The sequence below is a fragment of the Mauremys mutica genome, chromosome 16 (assembly GCF_020497125.1).
Source record: "Mauremys mutica isolate MM-2020 ecotype Southern chromosome 16, ASM2049712v1, whole genome shotgun sequence".
Taxonomy (NCBI): domain Eukaryota; kingdom Metazoa; phylum Chordata; order Testudines; family Geoemydidae; genus Mauremys; species Mauremys mutica.
The window spans coordinates 6,865,414-6,881,763 of NC_059087.1; the positions used below are offsets into that span (position 1 = coordinate 6,865,414).

The window sequence follows — 16,350 nt, forward strand, 5'->3', positions numbered from 1 at the left end:
TGTCTTAGGCGAATTCTTAACATACACTGGCCGCAGCGTATCACCAATGTTGAAGTGAGCCGATTAACGGGCATTAACAACATAGTGGATGAAGCCAAACAACGAAGATGGAGATGGTTGGGGCATGTGTTGAGAATGGGTGCTGATAGACACCCTCATATTGCCCTACGATGGACACCACAAGGAAGGAGGAGGAGAGGTAGACCATTGGGGATGTGGCGAAGGACCATTGAAGAGGAAATGAAAGGCATGGGAATGAAGTGGGATGAAATTTGCTGCCTCGCTCAAGAACGAAATGAATGGAGGAGAATGGTTGACGCCTTATGCTCCACTGGGAGTGAATAAGAGGAAGAAGATTGGCCTCTGGAAACGTCCCATAATCCCCTGAAGTCAAGTGGCCACTCTGGTCATTGTTTTGAACTTGGCTGCCTGCATGCGGCTATCCCCTTTCAAAGCTCCGTTTCTGACAGCCCGCATGCTTATCTGCTCTGGGACACAAAGCAAACCATTGCTGTGGAATGCTCCTGCTGCAGAGGCAGGCGTTTGTATGTGTGTGTGTATATGTGTGAGAGAGAGGCGGGGGGTGGGGGCTGATGTTGGGTTTCCCCCTTGCCTCTGCCTGAACTTACAAGATAGCATGCTGACACACTCTGCCCCCCAAAACACAGTCTCTCCCCCCACATACACACAACACACTGTCACACTCCCAACCCCCTCATTTGAAAAGCAGCTGGCAATCTAGTAGGATGCCCATGGAACAATGAGATCGGGAAACCTGCATCATGTGATGCTGTGCCTGCCCCATTAGGCAGCGCAAACCCCTTCCAAAGCACGCTGCAGCCACTTGCACACTGGGAGAGCTACCGCAATGCACTGCTCTCTGTGACGTTGCAAGAACTGCTAATGTGGACATGCTCCACCGTCACAAGGAGCACAGTGTGAACACACAGCAGCGCTTTCCCTGCTGCTGTCTCCGAGGGCTGGTTTAACTCCCGGCGCTCTACATCTGCAAGTGTAGACATAGCCTAAGTCTCTAGCGGTTGACTGCTGAGATTGCCTCAGAAACATGACCTGACTCAGTGTAACTGATGCACTGACATTTGTCTTCGTTTGCAGATCTGAAACCTACCTGAGGGGTGGACGACTCCATTCATCTCAATGGCTGCTGACTCAAGACACCCAGTGATAACGCTTTAAATATCAGCATCGTTAAGAATTTCACTGCTCATCCCAGCAGGTAAGAAAGGAGAGAAATTATGACATTCTGTACAATCTATTGCGAGTTCCAGCTCATTCTGGCACTACCAGTGAGTAGGGTTGGAAGATACCACCATTTTTCACCCCCTCCAATCTAGAAGCCAAGCCCCAAGGGCATAGCAGAGCCCCTAGGGGCATCTAGGCCACCACAAGGAGCAGTCAAGTTCCAGTAGCTCAGAGCATATGAGCCTCACAAAGGGGAAGTCAAGCCTCAAAAAAAGGGAGAGCTGAGCACAAGGCACTCAGACAGCATGATCACATCTGCACAGCTGTGGGGAGTGGCATTTCATGTGGACGGAGCTTGTTTTGTGGGTGGAGTCGCTCCCCTTTCCCCCTCCCCAGCCAGGCTATATAAAGGCAGCACAACATTTAAAGTGAACACACTAAGAGCAGAGTTTTCTTCCAAAAAATAACATTTATTGTTTTGGTTGTAAATATAAAAAAAATTGCATTGCACGGTTTAACAGAGCTGCTTGAAAAATGCTACATACCAGCAGCACAGCAGAAGTTGTATCATACAATAGAACAGAAAACCTTATACAACAAGGCCAAAGCAAAAGCACATCTGAAGCCCTTGTTCTTCCGAGCTTTTATGTAACAAAACAAAACAAAAAAATCAAATCCATTCATTTAAAAAATACCTGTAGAAAATTTTTATGGCAGCACAGGAAGCAATTTGCTTAATGTATCATTAAAGAGGAGCAGGATTGCTTCTGACGCTGATTTACTTTGTCTTAACATTTTATTCATGCTTAGGAGCTGTGCTTATGTTCGGCTATAAAAGCAATTCAAACAACAGCCATGAGACCATTACATTAAAATGCCTTGCTGCGTCGCTTTGTAACCATACCGGGTTTTACATATCCGTCCAAACCCTACCTGTCTGCCAGCAGTCTAGCAATGCAAAACAGCATGACCCGTGTTTAATGAAGAAGAAAAATGGGGAGCTGGTGCCCCAATCAAAGTAAATGGGAACAGGGCAGAGAGAGGAAGGGGCCTTGCTGCAGAAAACTCTTATGAAACACATGCACCCACATAGTGGACACAGAAATTACTGGAGGCGAGCAATGGGCAGACCAAATCCTGCAGTCGTTACCCAGCCAAATATCTTACTCAAGTCAAAAGATGTTAAGGGCACTCAGCAACTTGCTGGATTGGGCCCTTAAGACCATGTGATTTAGTGGCAACAATACTTTGATCGTTTTACTTCGTTATCTTGATGTATAATCAAAAGCAGTAGCGGGCACTGGAAATAAAGTGTAGATAACACCAGGAAAATTATTCAAAACTGTCCTGATATTGAATAGTCAATTTCCTCCCCCCAAAGTAGCTTTCAACTGGCACCAGCAGGTCAATAATTAACCATCCCAATAATGGACACAAAAGATGGAACTGCTTCCCTGGAATCTGAACTACAAAAGCTTCATGCGGCTGAACATTTCTGCTACTACCCAGAAATGCACTGGCACCAAATATTAGAACTGTTCTCATACCCCTGCCTTTTCTCACAGAGGCTTTTGGTTTGAAAACCAAACACGTGTATTGGAATGTCAAACTCTGGGGCTGCAAACTACACGGATTCACTCAAGATGGCAAGTCACTGCTTAGCAGTGTGATCTCACTGGTCTTTGCCTTTTCGAGCACTTACAGATGCACAGAGATCTAGCAGAAAGCTGCTGCCTGGAGACTCTGGGGTTTTGCTGGACTTTTTTGTGCACATTTCCCAAAATCAAGTAATTTTCAGAGTCCCAGATTCTAAGAGTCACATTGTCCCCTAGTCAGAAAACCACACAGGGCCCAGGAAGCTCCATTATATTCAGGATTTTCAACAGATCATCCTGTTGGAAGGAGGGGATGGCTGAACTGAGACGCACCAAACCCGTAGTATCCTAGTAAGGCCTGGTCTACACTTACAAATTAGATCGACCTTGGCATGCTGCTCAGGGCTGTGAAGAATTTTGCGCCCTGTGTGATGTAGTTAGGTTGACGGGAGATTCTTCCATCTACTTAGCTACTGGCTCTCAGAGAGGTGGATTAGCTACACTGATGGAAAACCCCCTTCCCTCAATGTAGGAAAGGTCTACACTACAGTGGTGTAGCTACAGCCTGTAGCTGTGCCACTGTAGTGCTTGCAGTGCAGACACTGCCTCAGCACCGTGAGAAAATCTCCAGGAGCTTGGGGCACCCAGAGTGCAGGTATGGGCACACAAAGACTCAGCACATCTATGCTTGTCCACACAGCTCCCTTCCAGCAGCTGATACAGAAAGGCTCCTTTCAGGAGGTATTTCTCTCGGGGACAGGAAAGCCATGGCACAGCCTGCCAATAGGGCCAGCATTATCTCCCACAAAGAAATCCCAACAGTTTTGCGAGGGGATCATGCTGCCAAGAGTATCCCTTTCCCCCATCTCCGCTGTGCTCCTGCACCCTCAACCGGTTTCTGGTTTCTGCTGCCCATGGCTGTGCTGTTGGCAGGGGGAACAAGGCCCTCAGAGAACTACAGTCGCTGATGGGCTGGGCTGCAGAGATGTATTGTGTGTAAGAGCGGAAGGGACCATTAGAGCCTGTAGTACAGTGGTTCTCAAGCTTTAAAAATCCAAGGCCCCCCAAACTCCCTGCTCAGTCCCAAGCCCTGCCCCCATTCCACCCCTTCCTCCCAGAGCCTCCTGCATGCGGGGGGGACACTTCCCTGATGTGCAGGAGGCGCTAGGAGGGAGGGGGAGAGTTGATCAGCGGGGCCCATGACCCCCCGTTTGAGAAATGCTGGTTTAGTACATCACAGGCCATTATTTCACCCAGATACTCTTGTACTGAGCCCAATAATTTGGGTCTGAGTAAAGCGTAGCTTGTGTTTGGCTTTTAGGGAAGCTAAGAATGAATCTGAGCACTACAGATTCTTTGGGAACCAAATCCACAGTATGAAGCCACTGAAGGCGAGGTAGATGGTTAAGTGTCACCTGAAATTCTCTGTAAACTGCAGACAGATAGTGGGGACTGGTTGAGAGTCTGCATCTGTTTGGTGCCACACAGAACTGAATTGGAACTGATTAAACTGAGCGAGAGTGTGACTGCTCTGGGCAGAAATCCTCTTTTTGAGAGATGTGTTATTTACACCCCTTAGCTGATGAGCAGAAATAGAATATGAAGTTCAAGCTTATAGCAGAGAGATTTATACTGCAATTCTTATCAATTGGGTCAATCTCTTTTCATAACGTCATAAAAATACGTTGAGATCTAAAGAAAAGCTCTGTAGAAATACTAACTGCTTTACAAAAGAGGAAGTATCATTATCCCCATTTTACAGATGGGGAAACTGAGGCAGAGGTAAGTGACTAGGCCCACAGCAAAACAGTGGCAGAGCCAGGAATTGAACCAAGGTCTGTAAACTCCCTGTCCAGTTTCCAGTGCACGCAATAAACACTGTCACTAGACTGAATGTGATAAAACATGAAGTCTGAAATAAACAAATGAGAGTTCAGATTTACAGAAATTAGGTGGCAAAGGGTTCTTGGAATTATAACCTCCACTAAGGGGCAAGATCTTATTGTTCAAGTCTCCATGCGTCATGGGTATTTGTTCAACTCAAAAGATTTAGGAAAGCAGACGATTTCTGGTAAATGTCAGACAGAATGAAAAGTCTCTATACTTTTTTCTTCTCCCTCATACACTTTTCCCCTTCCTGCCTGCCAAAGTCAGCAATTTGTAATAAAAAAAAAGATAAAGTGCTGCCGATCTTTGTGCAGCAAGCAGAGCTGTTCTGTGTCCGTTTCCCCTGCAACTAACTAGATACACCCTATCTGTCCAATTTTAATCTGTTTGGCTATGCAGTGAGATTCGCTGGTTTTTAGTAGACTTCTAGATAAAAAAAGTGGTAACCTGATAAATTTAAGCAGCTCAGTCACAATATCCTTTCATGTTCCTTTAGGATACCAATGCAGTCAATGCGAGTCCTTCTATTGATTTCAATGAGAGTTGGGGCTGAACTCTTTAGGGTCTGATCCAAAGCTCCTGGAGGTCAGCAGAAAGACTTCCACTGACTTAAATGAGCTTTCTAACAGGCCCTTAGTACATCTTGCATGTTGAGGGAAAGCTTGATTATGATTGCACTTCACACTGACTTCAATGCAATGCAATTACTCCCAATTTACACTGGGATGAGGTAAGAACCAGGCACAATATCTATCATGCAGACTGGTGACAACTTCACCAGATACGTATTTTAACATGCAAATATGCATATAGATATATGTGTATATCAATAAGATAGATGTGTAAATGAGGAAGTTGGGGGGGAACCCAGCTAATCACCATGTCAAAGATTTTGTTAGATAGAAGTTCAAGATCATTAATAAAATGAAGGCTGAATACAGGCATCGATAGAAAAGATCTTACATATATATAGCACCATTTATTCAGATGGATACCAAACAATATTGCTGATTTTACTAATAGATTGTACTGCATATCTAGGCCTGAGTATGTATGTAGAAAAGCCACTTCACCGCTTAACAACCACCTTTATGTACTATTTCAATAAAATCTAGGCCTACATTTTCAAAGGGCCTTCGACTGCTAGCTCTACAGCTGTGACCGCAGTTTTTCCACAGCTGCAAAAATCTCAGAGGTGTGTGTAAAGTTTAGGTATATAAATGGGTAGCAAAATGTCTCTTGATTTGCATGCACAAATGCCATTTCCACCACAACTGATGTTCGGCATGTGCAAAAACTCAGCTGTGAAAAGTTGAGAATGCAAAAACTCAGGACAGGGAAATCCTGCAGTTTGTTTCATAGGTAGCTTTTGAAAGCTTGACCCTCCAAATGGAAAGTTATACAGCAGAGAAAGTGAAGAGTTGCTTCCTAATGTAAAATCCCTGAAAATACTTTAGAATGTGTAATATCAAATTATTTTCAGTCTGCTCTCTAGCTAAACACTGTCAGTGTACTAGAGCTGCCCATCTCAATGCAGCTTGTTTTTGAAACTGGAAGGAAAGGTACCAAGGGAAGAGATCAGGTGGTTTTACCTGGATTGTTAACATGGTTCCTAATAAATTCTCTCTAGAAAGTTGTGGAATTGTCAGGGTTATTAATAAGTTGTGCTGAGTTCAGGGCCGACTCCAGGCACCAGCCCAGCAATCAGGTGCTTGGGATGGCCAAGGGGAAGGGGTGGCACGTCCGGCTCTTCGGCGGCAAGTCTCTCACTCCCCCTCAGAGTGAAGGACCAGCCGCCGAATTGCCGCCGAAGACTGAAGCGGCAGTAGAGCTGATCGCGACTTTTTTTTGCTGCTTGGGGCGGCAAAAACCCTGGAGCCGGCCCTGGCGGAGTTTAATAATAATAATAATTATTTTTTATCATGAAAACTGACCTGAGAGTTTGGTAAACTCCTGGGACCTCAAATTTTGAACCAGATACAAAATACTGTCAATGGCCTGAAGGCTCACTTCTTTTGCAGATAACGTTAATTCATGGAGTGGAACACAAAACAAACAAAAGCGCTCAGACGTGTAATCACATTATTGGAGTTACCATCACTGTGAAAGCAGACACCGCTAGGCATTTCCCTAGCTGTGCACAGTACAGCTCCCCGCTTCGGTGGTTATATGCCAGTAGGTAGGCAACACATCATTTAGTTTTTCACAGTGCATTGAAAAGCAGGAGCTCAGATACCAGAGTGATGAGTGCAGCATCAGAACCTCAACAGAAGACTTGAGCTTTACATAGCGCCTCTACTTTAAGGTCCAGGGAGTTAGCTATAAAGGATCATGTTTTTAGTAGACTTCATTACAGAGATGCAGCAGAGTAACTTGTTATCCACAAGCCAAACCCTGTCCCCAGCACACAGGCTGAGAACAACACTGGGGAGCAAGGTGCTGTGCAAAGGCACTGGCAAGGAACAAACCCCAAAGCTGGGAGGGCTCAAAGCATACGTTTTCTGCTCCAGCTTTGCTCCAACCAAAGAAAGTCAGTTTTGAAGACCCTCCATGACAAGAGCTGTGGAGAAGGCATTACAAGAGAAGGCCTACAACTCATGGGTCAAGAGTCTCCATGTTTATGCCCATACTCTTCCTAATTCGCCAATGGCACATACATACACCCTACCCCACACAGATTAATCCTAATGTGGACAGGAACAATCTACATGAGCTACTCTTGGCCAGAGGTTGCTAGCGCTATGGTGATGAGCACATTGCTAGGGGACAGTGAGGCTCAGGCCCATCTATAGTTATGTCAGACACTTACTGTGACAGTCACGTTGAATTACGTCATGTTTCCAATATCAAACAAGCTGCAGTCTAAGTTTTATGTTGGACGCAAGCCTCTTAAAGATTGACAACCGTGACCTAAATCTTTCGGGTTTAGGATTTAGGACATTGAAGCAGGGGAAATAGGCAAAGAAGACACAGGAGTGAGGGATAGCTTATGAGTACATGTGGATTGATCTAATTTCTGTGACAACATAAATGCCTATTTCCTAGCATTACAAACTCAAGTTTCTGTCTCTAAAGCATTAGAGCATCATCTGTGCACACATGTTATGATGGAGAGTTCAACTCTGCAGCATGTAAGAAAAAATAGTTTACAGTTTAAGCCTGTATGGAAATTCATGTCTAGATTTACAAGTAAAGAGTTCACACAAATTAAAGATAAACTGTTCTCTTGAACTTGCCAAACTGTCCTGCTACTCACTTGTAATGACTAAATCAGGAAAAAAAGTTCTACGAAAACATCTGCTACTTTATTTGCTAGGAAATAAAGCATGCCCTCCAAATGATCACATACAAATAATATACTGAACTAGAATAAAGATACATACACAACCTGAGATTTTAATTCTAGTATTTTACCACAATTTTGTATCTTTGATTAACTTTTTTCTCCTTTGGTTATTAATATGTTGATCATTCTTTTTATCAACTTTTACTGTTCAAATAAAATAACAAAGAAATTGAACACCAGGTAATAAAATGAAAAAGCACATTACCTTTCATGAAATCAAACGTGCATTTCCCTTTAACAAATTGTTCCTAGGTGTAGCGAATTTACACCTTGTTTAGTACTTGAAGTCATTTTATGCAAAGATGTTCCCTGTGTATTTATTCATGCTTCATTGATGGAGATTTTTTATTGCTGAATGCAGGACTATAGCCTACTTATGTATCTGAGGTTGGCATTCTCACTTAACTGAATCTAACAGGTACTGAAGAAGAAGCCAAATATTAGACAATGTTGCATTGAATCTCTACATGTTCAGGAGCCAGAGGCAAAATGCCCTGAACAATGTCCTACATGATAGAGAGAATCCTTTCTAAAGTGCACCAACTGTAAGGAGACAAGTCTGTGAGGCTGGGACTTTCTTCACGTCTTGTTTAGGCAACTCATCATTTGTGGTTGTTAGGTTTCTCCAGCTGTTTTGTTGATCTTACAAACTGCCTCAGTGGCTTGCTCTGGCAGGTGTGATGGATCTGACAGAATCGAGGTGGTTATACTGAGATGCCGAAGGGTGTTCAGTACCACTGGAATAAAGGGCCAGAAAAGAATCAAGGAGAACAATTAGTCTGATTGCAAACAAATTCACGTAGTACACAGTGAAGTTACAGCAGGGATGAATGATCTATTATGCAATGTACAGATACACAGATATTCTTACAGTACACACGGAGCCTCAACAATGCAACATCAAAGACATTGAAGTGCAATGTTTACAGAGTGGAGATCTAGTATTTTGACTGCACTATTCAACAAAATCCCAACTTGTTCCAATAGAGACAGTATTATTTCGCAGTATTAACAACAGATATGAACTTCCTGCTTCATAATGGAGGTGGATTGAGAAACAGGCATCAGATTCGATCACCCCCAAACTTCATGGGCATTTGAAAGCTAAGCACAGATTCAAACATCTTCATAACAAGACAAACCACTTTCCTGACCCCTAACCCATCTCAAGAGTGTTTGAAATCTGGATTAAAATGTTGTGTCTTGAATCTATATTTAGTTTCTGGTCTCTACAAATAAAACTTAAATTATTTTTTCTCCTCAGTGCTAACACGCAAGAAATGCTCAAAATGAATTTCACTGGCAACAACAGTTCTTAATTTTCCATTGCAACAATGCAAGAGGGTTGAAAATTCACATCCTATATCATGCCTTCCTTCCCTATCCCATGCTGAATTTCCAAGGGAAACTGTATGGTAACAATTATTATAGTATTAAATTACCACCAGTTAGAACTCTACTTACTTGGCCTCAGAACACGGAGCGAACAATGCTCATCCAGCCAAGCCATTGCAGTCTGGTTCAGGTCCTCTAAACTGGTCGTAGACACCATTCTATTGAAGGTCTCAAACAATGGCTTAATGATAATACTAAACTGCAAATCATTGAAGGTTAAGGGGAAAAAAAGAGGAGCACGGTGCATCTTAATAAAAAAAACCAAAAACCATCAATAGTTCAATGCAAGTGGAAAAGAGAAGGCATTTAAATGGACTTCAACCAGGAAAGGGACACTAACATTTAAAGAAACATTTCTACCTGGGATATTAAAATAAAATAAAATTGAACGTCAGTGCTCTTCAGCTATGTTGTTTGTCTACTTTTAGTAATTCATTCTGGATGAACAGTGAAATTAGACTGATCTATTTACAGTCACTTTCAATGCTTGGTCCCCATGCACTAGCATTATGCTGTAGAATCTGGGTTGCAAATAATAGAAAGGAACATTTAAAAGAAATAATGAAAAATGTTTCTAGTCCTAATAGTTTGTGTCCCTCCTTTTTATTATACTGTTGTTATAAAAAGATGCAGCTAGCCTTAGACACAGCCTATGAAACCGTGGGACATCCCTCTTGGGGACAGCTCTGCTGATCAGAATCCTTTGGCAACCAGTGCTAACAGCAGCAAGCTATGGACATGCAGCTACTTTTTTTGGTTTCCCAAGCTTTAGGGATTCCCCCACTTAACTCCTCTACCCTGAAGGATGGACACTGTGATGGCTACAACCCTACTAGAAAAGGAGGACTGGACAGGATTCTCAAATTGTAATGGGCTGAAAGATACTGAGCAACATCTGATCATTCCCTCCTGCTAGCAGAAGGCTGCATCCTTCAGAGCACACTTAGCCTCTGCTGCCCCATGTAGCAGGGACTGGGAGCAGATATCAAATCAGGGTGTCCTATATCGCAGCTGAAATTGTCACTAAGCTTGACCTACAAAGCAATTTGTTATGATGATGTTTGAATAATTCTAGAATAAAAACAACCCGCCCCCAACTAAATCAAAACTTAAAATCAAACCAGCTTGTGAAATATGTACCCACGGAACGTATCCAGGGCTTTAAAGATAGTTCAGTTCTATGATCAGTGGCCCTGAGAATCTACCACAATCTTTAGATCTTCTGATAACAGTAAAAAAAAAATTTCCAATTCCATCAAAGCGTGGAAATATGGTATAAACAAGACTCAACACTGTAATATGCTCCTGGGTACCCTCCAATACTAATGGCCAAGATCAATCTAATTATTTCCTGTTATGTTTAAAGGGACTGCCTGTGCTTATCCCCCCGTGTAAAATGACTGGAAAGGTAATGTAACAGGCTATTCTTCAGCTATCTTTACCAGCCCAAGATCAGCTTACTCATCCCCCTCCTTTACGTAGCAGAAACTCTTACGGGATTTTCAGATTTATGTATGAACCTCCTTCACTGCTTTACAGTCATTTCACCCTGGTGAAAAGTTTCGTTAGTCATCACAACTGCTGACTACGGGCACAGATAGCCTCCTAAGCTTTCACTGGACAGTATTCTGGAAAATGTCAGTGTGTCCTGAGAATTACACCCAATTGCTAAAAAGGTACTTGGAGGCATAGCCTGCTATGAGAGGTGGTTTGCTGACAGTATTATTCACTCCCTCCAAGGTCCCTGCTGCAAACTGCCTAAAACAATAGCTCTGATAAGCATAAACTGCCCAGTTCATCTCAGTGAGGCATTAACTCTGAAACCTCATGATGCCAATTTAGATCCCAACAACCATTTTACTGATGATCATTTAGGAGAAATATCCAACTATCCCAAATTGCCTCCCACATCTTCCTGAGTGCCAAAAGTTCCAATTGCCTCCTACCGAGCTGCCAAAATTCCCAGCTTCCTCCCTGACAACTTCTATAATTCTCTTAAGCCTTTTTAAAACCAGATTCTGCAGGAGTTGAACATTTTGGAGGAGTGTAAAATATACTATCCAATTAAGCAATAAATGGGATATTGTCCTTAGCTGATCAATAATTTTCACAGTTAAATCAATTGCAGGCCACTCTTTTTCTACTTTCTCTGAATCTGCTCCAGTGTGAGGTACTACAGAATGCTGCAAAATCCTTGGGCTTTTCCCACAGATGTTAGGTCAAACTTGCTGCATAGCACATGGAAGCCTTTCCTAAAAGTAGCAAAGAGTCTTGTGGCACCTTATAGACTAACAGACGTTTTGGAGCATGAGCTTTCGTGGGTGAATACCCACTTCGTCGGATGCATGTAGTGGAAATCTCCAGGGGCAGGTATATATAAGCAAGCAAGAGGCAAGCTAGAGATAACGAGGTTAGTTCAATCAGGGAGAATGAGGCCCTCTTCTAGCAGCTGAGGTGTGAAAACCAAGGGAGGTCTCATTCTCTGCTAGAAGAGGGCCTCATTCTCCCTGATTGAACTAACCTCGTTACCTCTAGCCTGCCTCTTGCTTGCTTATATATACCTGCCCCTGGAGATTTCCACTACATGCATCCGACGAAGTGGGTATTCACCCACGAAAGCTCATGCTCCAAAATGTCTGTTAGTCTATAAGGTGCCACAAGACTCTTTGCTACTTTTACAGATCCAGACTAACACGGCTACCCCTCTGATACTTTCCTAAAAGTGTTGCACAATCTGACTAAGGGACAGAGTCCAGTTGTTCAGGCCCAACATTGTGGTTCCATTAAATACTGGTGAATATGAACAAAAATAATATCTTAGTTTTCTCTTAAAGCGTCTGCAACTCAACACAGCGGTCAGTGCAGGCGAAACATGAAGAGAAACCAGTCTGGTTCACTGTACAGTACAAGTGAAGGGCAAAAAGAAAACCACATTAACAGTGAAAAGCACATGTGATTGTATTAAAATTAAATTTTAATAATCTCAGTAGTTATCAGTAAGGAATCGATTATTTACATACCACTTATCTTGACGGTGGTCCTTTCTAAAAAATGAACAGACGAGCTATACCTCAGGGACAGTATTCACTAAATTTTAACAGTTTTTAAGCCATAATAACGAATAGTAATAATACTTTGCAATCCTACAGCACCTTCCTTCCAAACCTCTCGAAGAGCTTTACCAACATTAATGGATTTATACCTCACAATACCCTGTGAAGCAGGGAAATATTATTTGCATTTTACAAATGAGAAAATGGAGGAACAGAATTACTTAAATGACTGGCTAAAAGTCACAGCATCAGTTATTGGCAGAGCTGGGATTAGAACCCAGTGTTCCTGACTCCCAGTCCTATTCTCCAGTCACAAGCCTCTACGGATTTAGAGCTTTTTTGATATAAATTCAATGTACAGTAGCACAGTGAAAGGATACAATCCAAAACTTCCAGTTCTGGAGGGTCCTGTTTCTCACATACTCATCAAACATACTCCGCATGTGATCAAATCTCTGTCGGGTTATGGGAACCCCGGTAGCAGGGAGCTGCTGTTGACAAGAACTGAAGAAAAAGGCCAGAGCTCAAAACCTCTTTCCAGAAAGGAGATATTTCTCTTCCAAACCAAACACTAATACAGGACAAGCACCAAACACCAGTACCATGGGACTGATGCCGCCTATTAGGAGGTAATCCACTAAAATGAAGAGGACAAACCTCATTCATTTCATGACTCATTAATGTGTATTGTGTAACACTCTTTTCCTATCAGCTTTGTATATATGCATTTAGCAAAGAGAATTTTCAAGCTCCTAAGCTTTTATTATTACAAATAATAGAGCTAAAAGCAAAGTAAAACATCTAACAATGTAATTTTCAGGGCCCACTTAGAAAGGAATAAAAACAAACACTAATATTTTCTTCAAATTCCCATGATTTTAGAACACAGCCCAAATTAAAGGATGAATTTAAAATCAACTGAATAGATTTTATCAACTCCTACAAATATAACTGATTGCTTTCCCAAAACCCTAATTACATAACAGAACACTTAACAAGTCTGTGGCTGAAAAGCACTACAGACCACAAAATGCTTTAAAATGAGGTAATGATAGTTACCTTCCATTGTAAAGGTGGGGAAACTGAGGCACAGAGCTGTTAAAGTGACTTGCCCAAGGTCACGTGGGAAGTCAGTCGCAAAGCCAGGAAGAGATCCCTGCACCCTGACTCTCAATCCTGTGCTCTATTCACTGGACTTTATTTCTTCCAATAATGAAAGATTACATACAAAAGGACAGTTGCACCTAAACGACTTTAAGGGACATGATTTCTGATCAACGGTACAATACAGCTTTGAACACAATGCCCCCTGACCACTTCTCAGAAGTGGGCCATTTTTGGTGTTACCACCGTATACACCAATACTCAGAGCCCACTGAAGGTCAACACAGAAGCCTACTGATGCCCATCCTATTATGACTTTGCTTTTTCATTGGGATCCACTGATTTTTTTCTCATTATGGAAAAAAGGTAACAATTCCCCTCAAAACCTCACATGATGGTAGCGTTTAGCTCCTCGATCTCCTCCCGGAGGCGCCTAGTTTCCTCTTGTGACTGCATTCTCTCCTGCTGTAGTTTAGTGATATATTCCACAGTCTTCTGGAGCGTGATTGCATGGCTGATCTGTACCAAAGACGAACACAAAGTTGACTTTCTGGAGTTGAGCTATACAGACTCAGAGTTTGCCCCAAACCAAATATAGCACCTACAGAAGCATTTCTGCCCCTTTATCACATTCCTTATCCACCCCGGTAAGGCACTTTGGGATTGGCAGATGAAAAGTGCTACGGAAGAGCAATTAACCAATTAGGTATTTATCCTGACCCTTATTAGCACTGGTATAGTGAAAGATGCATGTGTGTGCAACATGCCCTCTATTTCCCAAATTGGATTTTGACTACTTTCTCAATGGAAGTGTTTAAACTGTTCGTTAATCACTTTAACCCCTTAACAAGTATTCAGAACTTTTTATGAGGGGTGTGATGTCTTCTCTGATGGTTTCACGTTACTAAAAGTTGTATGTTAAGGAGATAATTCAGAACATTTGATTCTATAGGGTTTGGCGGTCTCATTATCATTAAACAGATGGGAGTGTGGTCTAGTGGTTATTAAAGGGGCCAAACAGCATTACTGAGTTCTATTCTAGGATCTGCCTCTGTGTGCACTTTTGACAGGACAGAAATAAATAAGGCCTACATTTATTATAATCCATTAAAATCATTTCAATAAATAAAATAAGATGTTGCATCAGTGAGCCCCCCTCACTTTGACTCAGATCAATCCACCCTGGGCTTTAAGCAGGTCACAATCTTTCTGTGCTACAGTTTACCTATCTGTCAAATTTGTACAAGACCTGCCTCAGAGCGATGTTGTAAGGATTAAGGAATGTTTGTAAAATACTCTGGAAATGGTTGAGGAAAGGAACCATATTTTGAAGCATTACCAATGCTGTATCTATGATCAAGTCTCTGTTACTGAGGCTCCAGAAAGAGGACTGCACTGCCCAGTTTCCGTTCTTTCCTCCTCGGTTCCAAAACTGAAGCTCATCCTCAAACAGGACCCCCTGCAATTTTGAGACTGGTACCAGTGGTAAAGTTAAGAGAACAAGAGCTGGCGCGCACTCAGCTACCTGGCCAGTAGCAACAGATTCTCTTCTACCCATCCTGGGAATCCTCACCTAAACTCTTATGTCACAGATGTGTCAAGTAACTTCACTTTGATGTGTACTTCACATTCTCCAGTGAAACAAGTGATGTTTGGGTTTATTAACAACCCTTTTCAAAACGAGTGATGGTTTCTATAACTTCTCTTCAGATTAAAAATGCACAGCACTCATGGACAACTTACTGACTTAGAGTTAGCTGATACCAAGCTGTTCAGGGTGCTAAAGCCAATCTTGATATTAAATCTTCTTTTTTGTTCTGCTGAAATATGCTTCATCCTTCGATTCTACATAAATAAATAAAATTAACTCATCAGTCTATGCTGGTTTCTTCACCACTGCCCTATGTTCATTTTTGCTATTAAAATCTATACAATTTTATCTTTTGCTGAATTAAAATTACCATGGAATCTACAGACCTTTCTAATGCTGCAAATATCATAGTGATATTAATTACTTGCACATGGCAATTTAAACACTTTCAGAAGTGCCCACTGTATTAAATGCAAACAAAAAATGCTTTAATAGGGTTTTCTTCTTAGTTTTATGAACACTTCTATTAGTTTTAAGTTTCATGTTTAAAAATACCCCCTAAAATTCTGACAGTGTCTCTTTACATACTTAGACCTTTAAAATTACCTGCAAATTATGGGCCTGACCCACCATTCCTAGCGCAGTAAAAACTCCCACTGAAATCAGTGGACTTTAGGAGTGTGAAAGAAACCTAATACTGGGCCCTAACATTTGGGATACAACCTTTGGCACATATGGATGCTTTAAATAATTGTTTGGCTTATGTGCTACTACACATTTCTAAAGCTGTCAAACATCTTTTTCCACCAGAACCCTGAAGAAGGACTAATCAGATTTAGCAGCAAAGAATCCTGTGGCACCTTATAGACTAACAGACGTTTTGCAGCATGAGCTTTCGTGGGTGAATACCCACTTCTTCGGATAATCAGATTTAGCACTTTTATAGTGCTTTACAGAAGACGGGTAACTGTCATCAGCCTCCTTTTACAGAGGGGAAAAATGAGGAAGAACAAGGTTGTGTGATGTAGGCGTCCACTCAACAAGTCAGTGGCAGATTCTGGAACAAAACCTAGATTTCCTGACTCGTAATCCAATGCCCTACTCACTGGACATGCTGCTGTACTGTAATCTAAGCAGTTTTGCTCAGCAAGACCATCACTTTTAGTTTCGAGAATG

General features: G+C 42.1%; 1 protein-coding gene across 2 annotated transcripts in view; it reads right to left on the reverse strand.

The window, feature by feature from the left end:
* Window positions 1-6,500: 6,500 nt before the first annotated feature.
* Window positions 6,501-16,350, reverse strand: part of LOC123350998 (MLX interacting protein) — a 67,024-nt gene continuing 57,174 nt past the window's right edge. The window contains exons 13-17 of one of the 2 annotated variants that reach the window (XM_044990032.1): window positions 15,327-15,428; window positions 13,975-14,102; window positions 12,860-12,983; window positions 9,496-9,625; window positions 6,503-8,768 (exon numbers count right to left, since the gene is read on the reverse strand). In XM_044990032.1, the coding sequence (XP_044845967.1) occupies window positions 8,647-8,768; window positions 9,496-9,625; window positions 12,860-12,983; window positions 13,975-14,102; window positions 15,327-15,428 (606 nt within the window). In that variant the 3' untranslated portion in view covers window positions 6,503-8,646. Of the gene's footprint in view, window positions 8,769-9,495; window positions 9,626-12,859; window positions 12,984-13,974; window positions 14,103-15,326; window positions 15,429-16,350 lie in introns of both variants that reach the window. The other variant, XM_044990033.1, reaches the window with a different exon arrangement.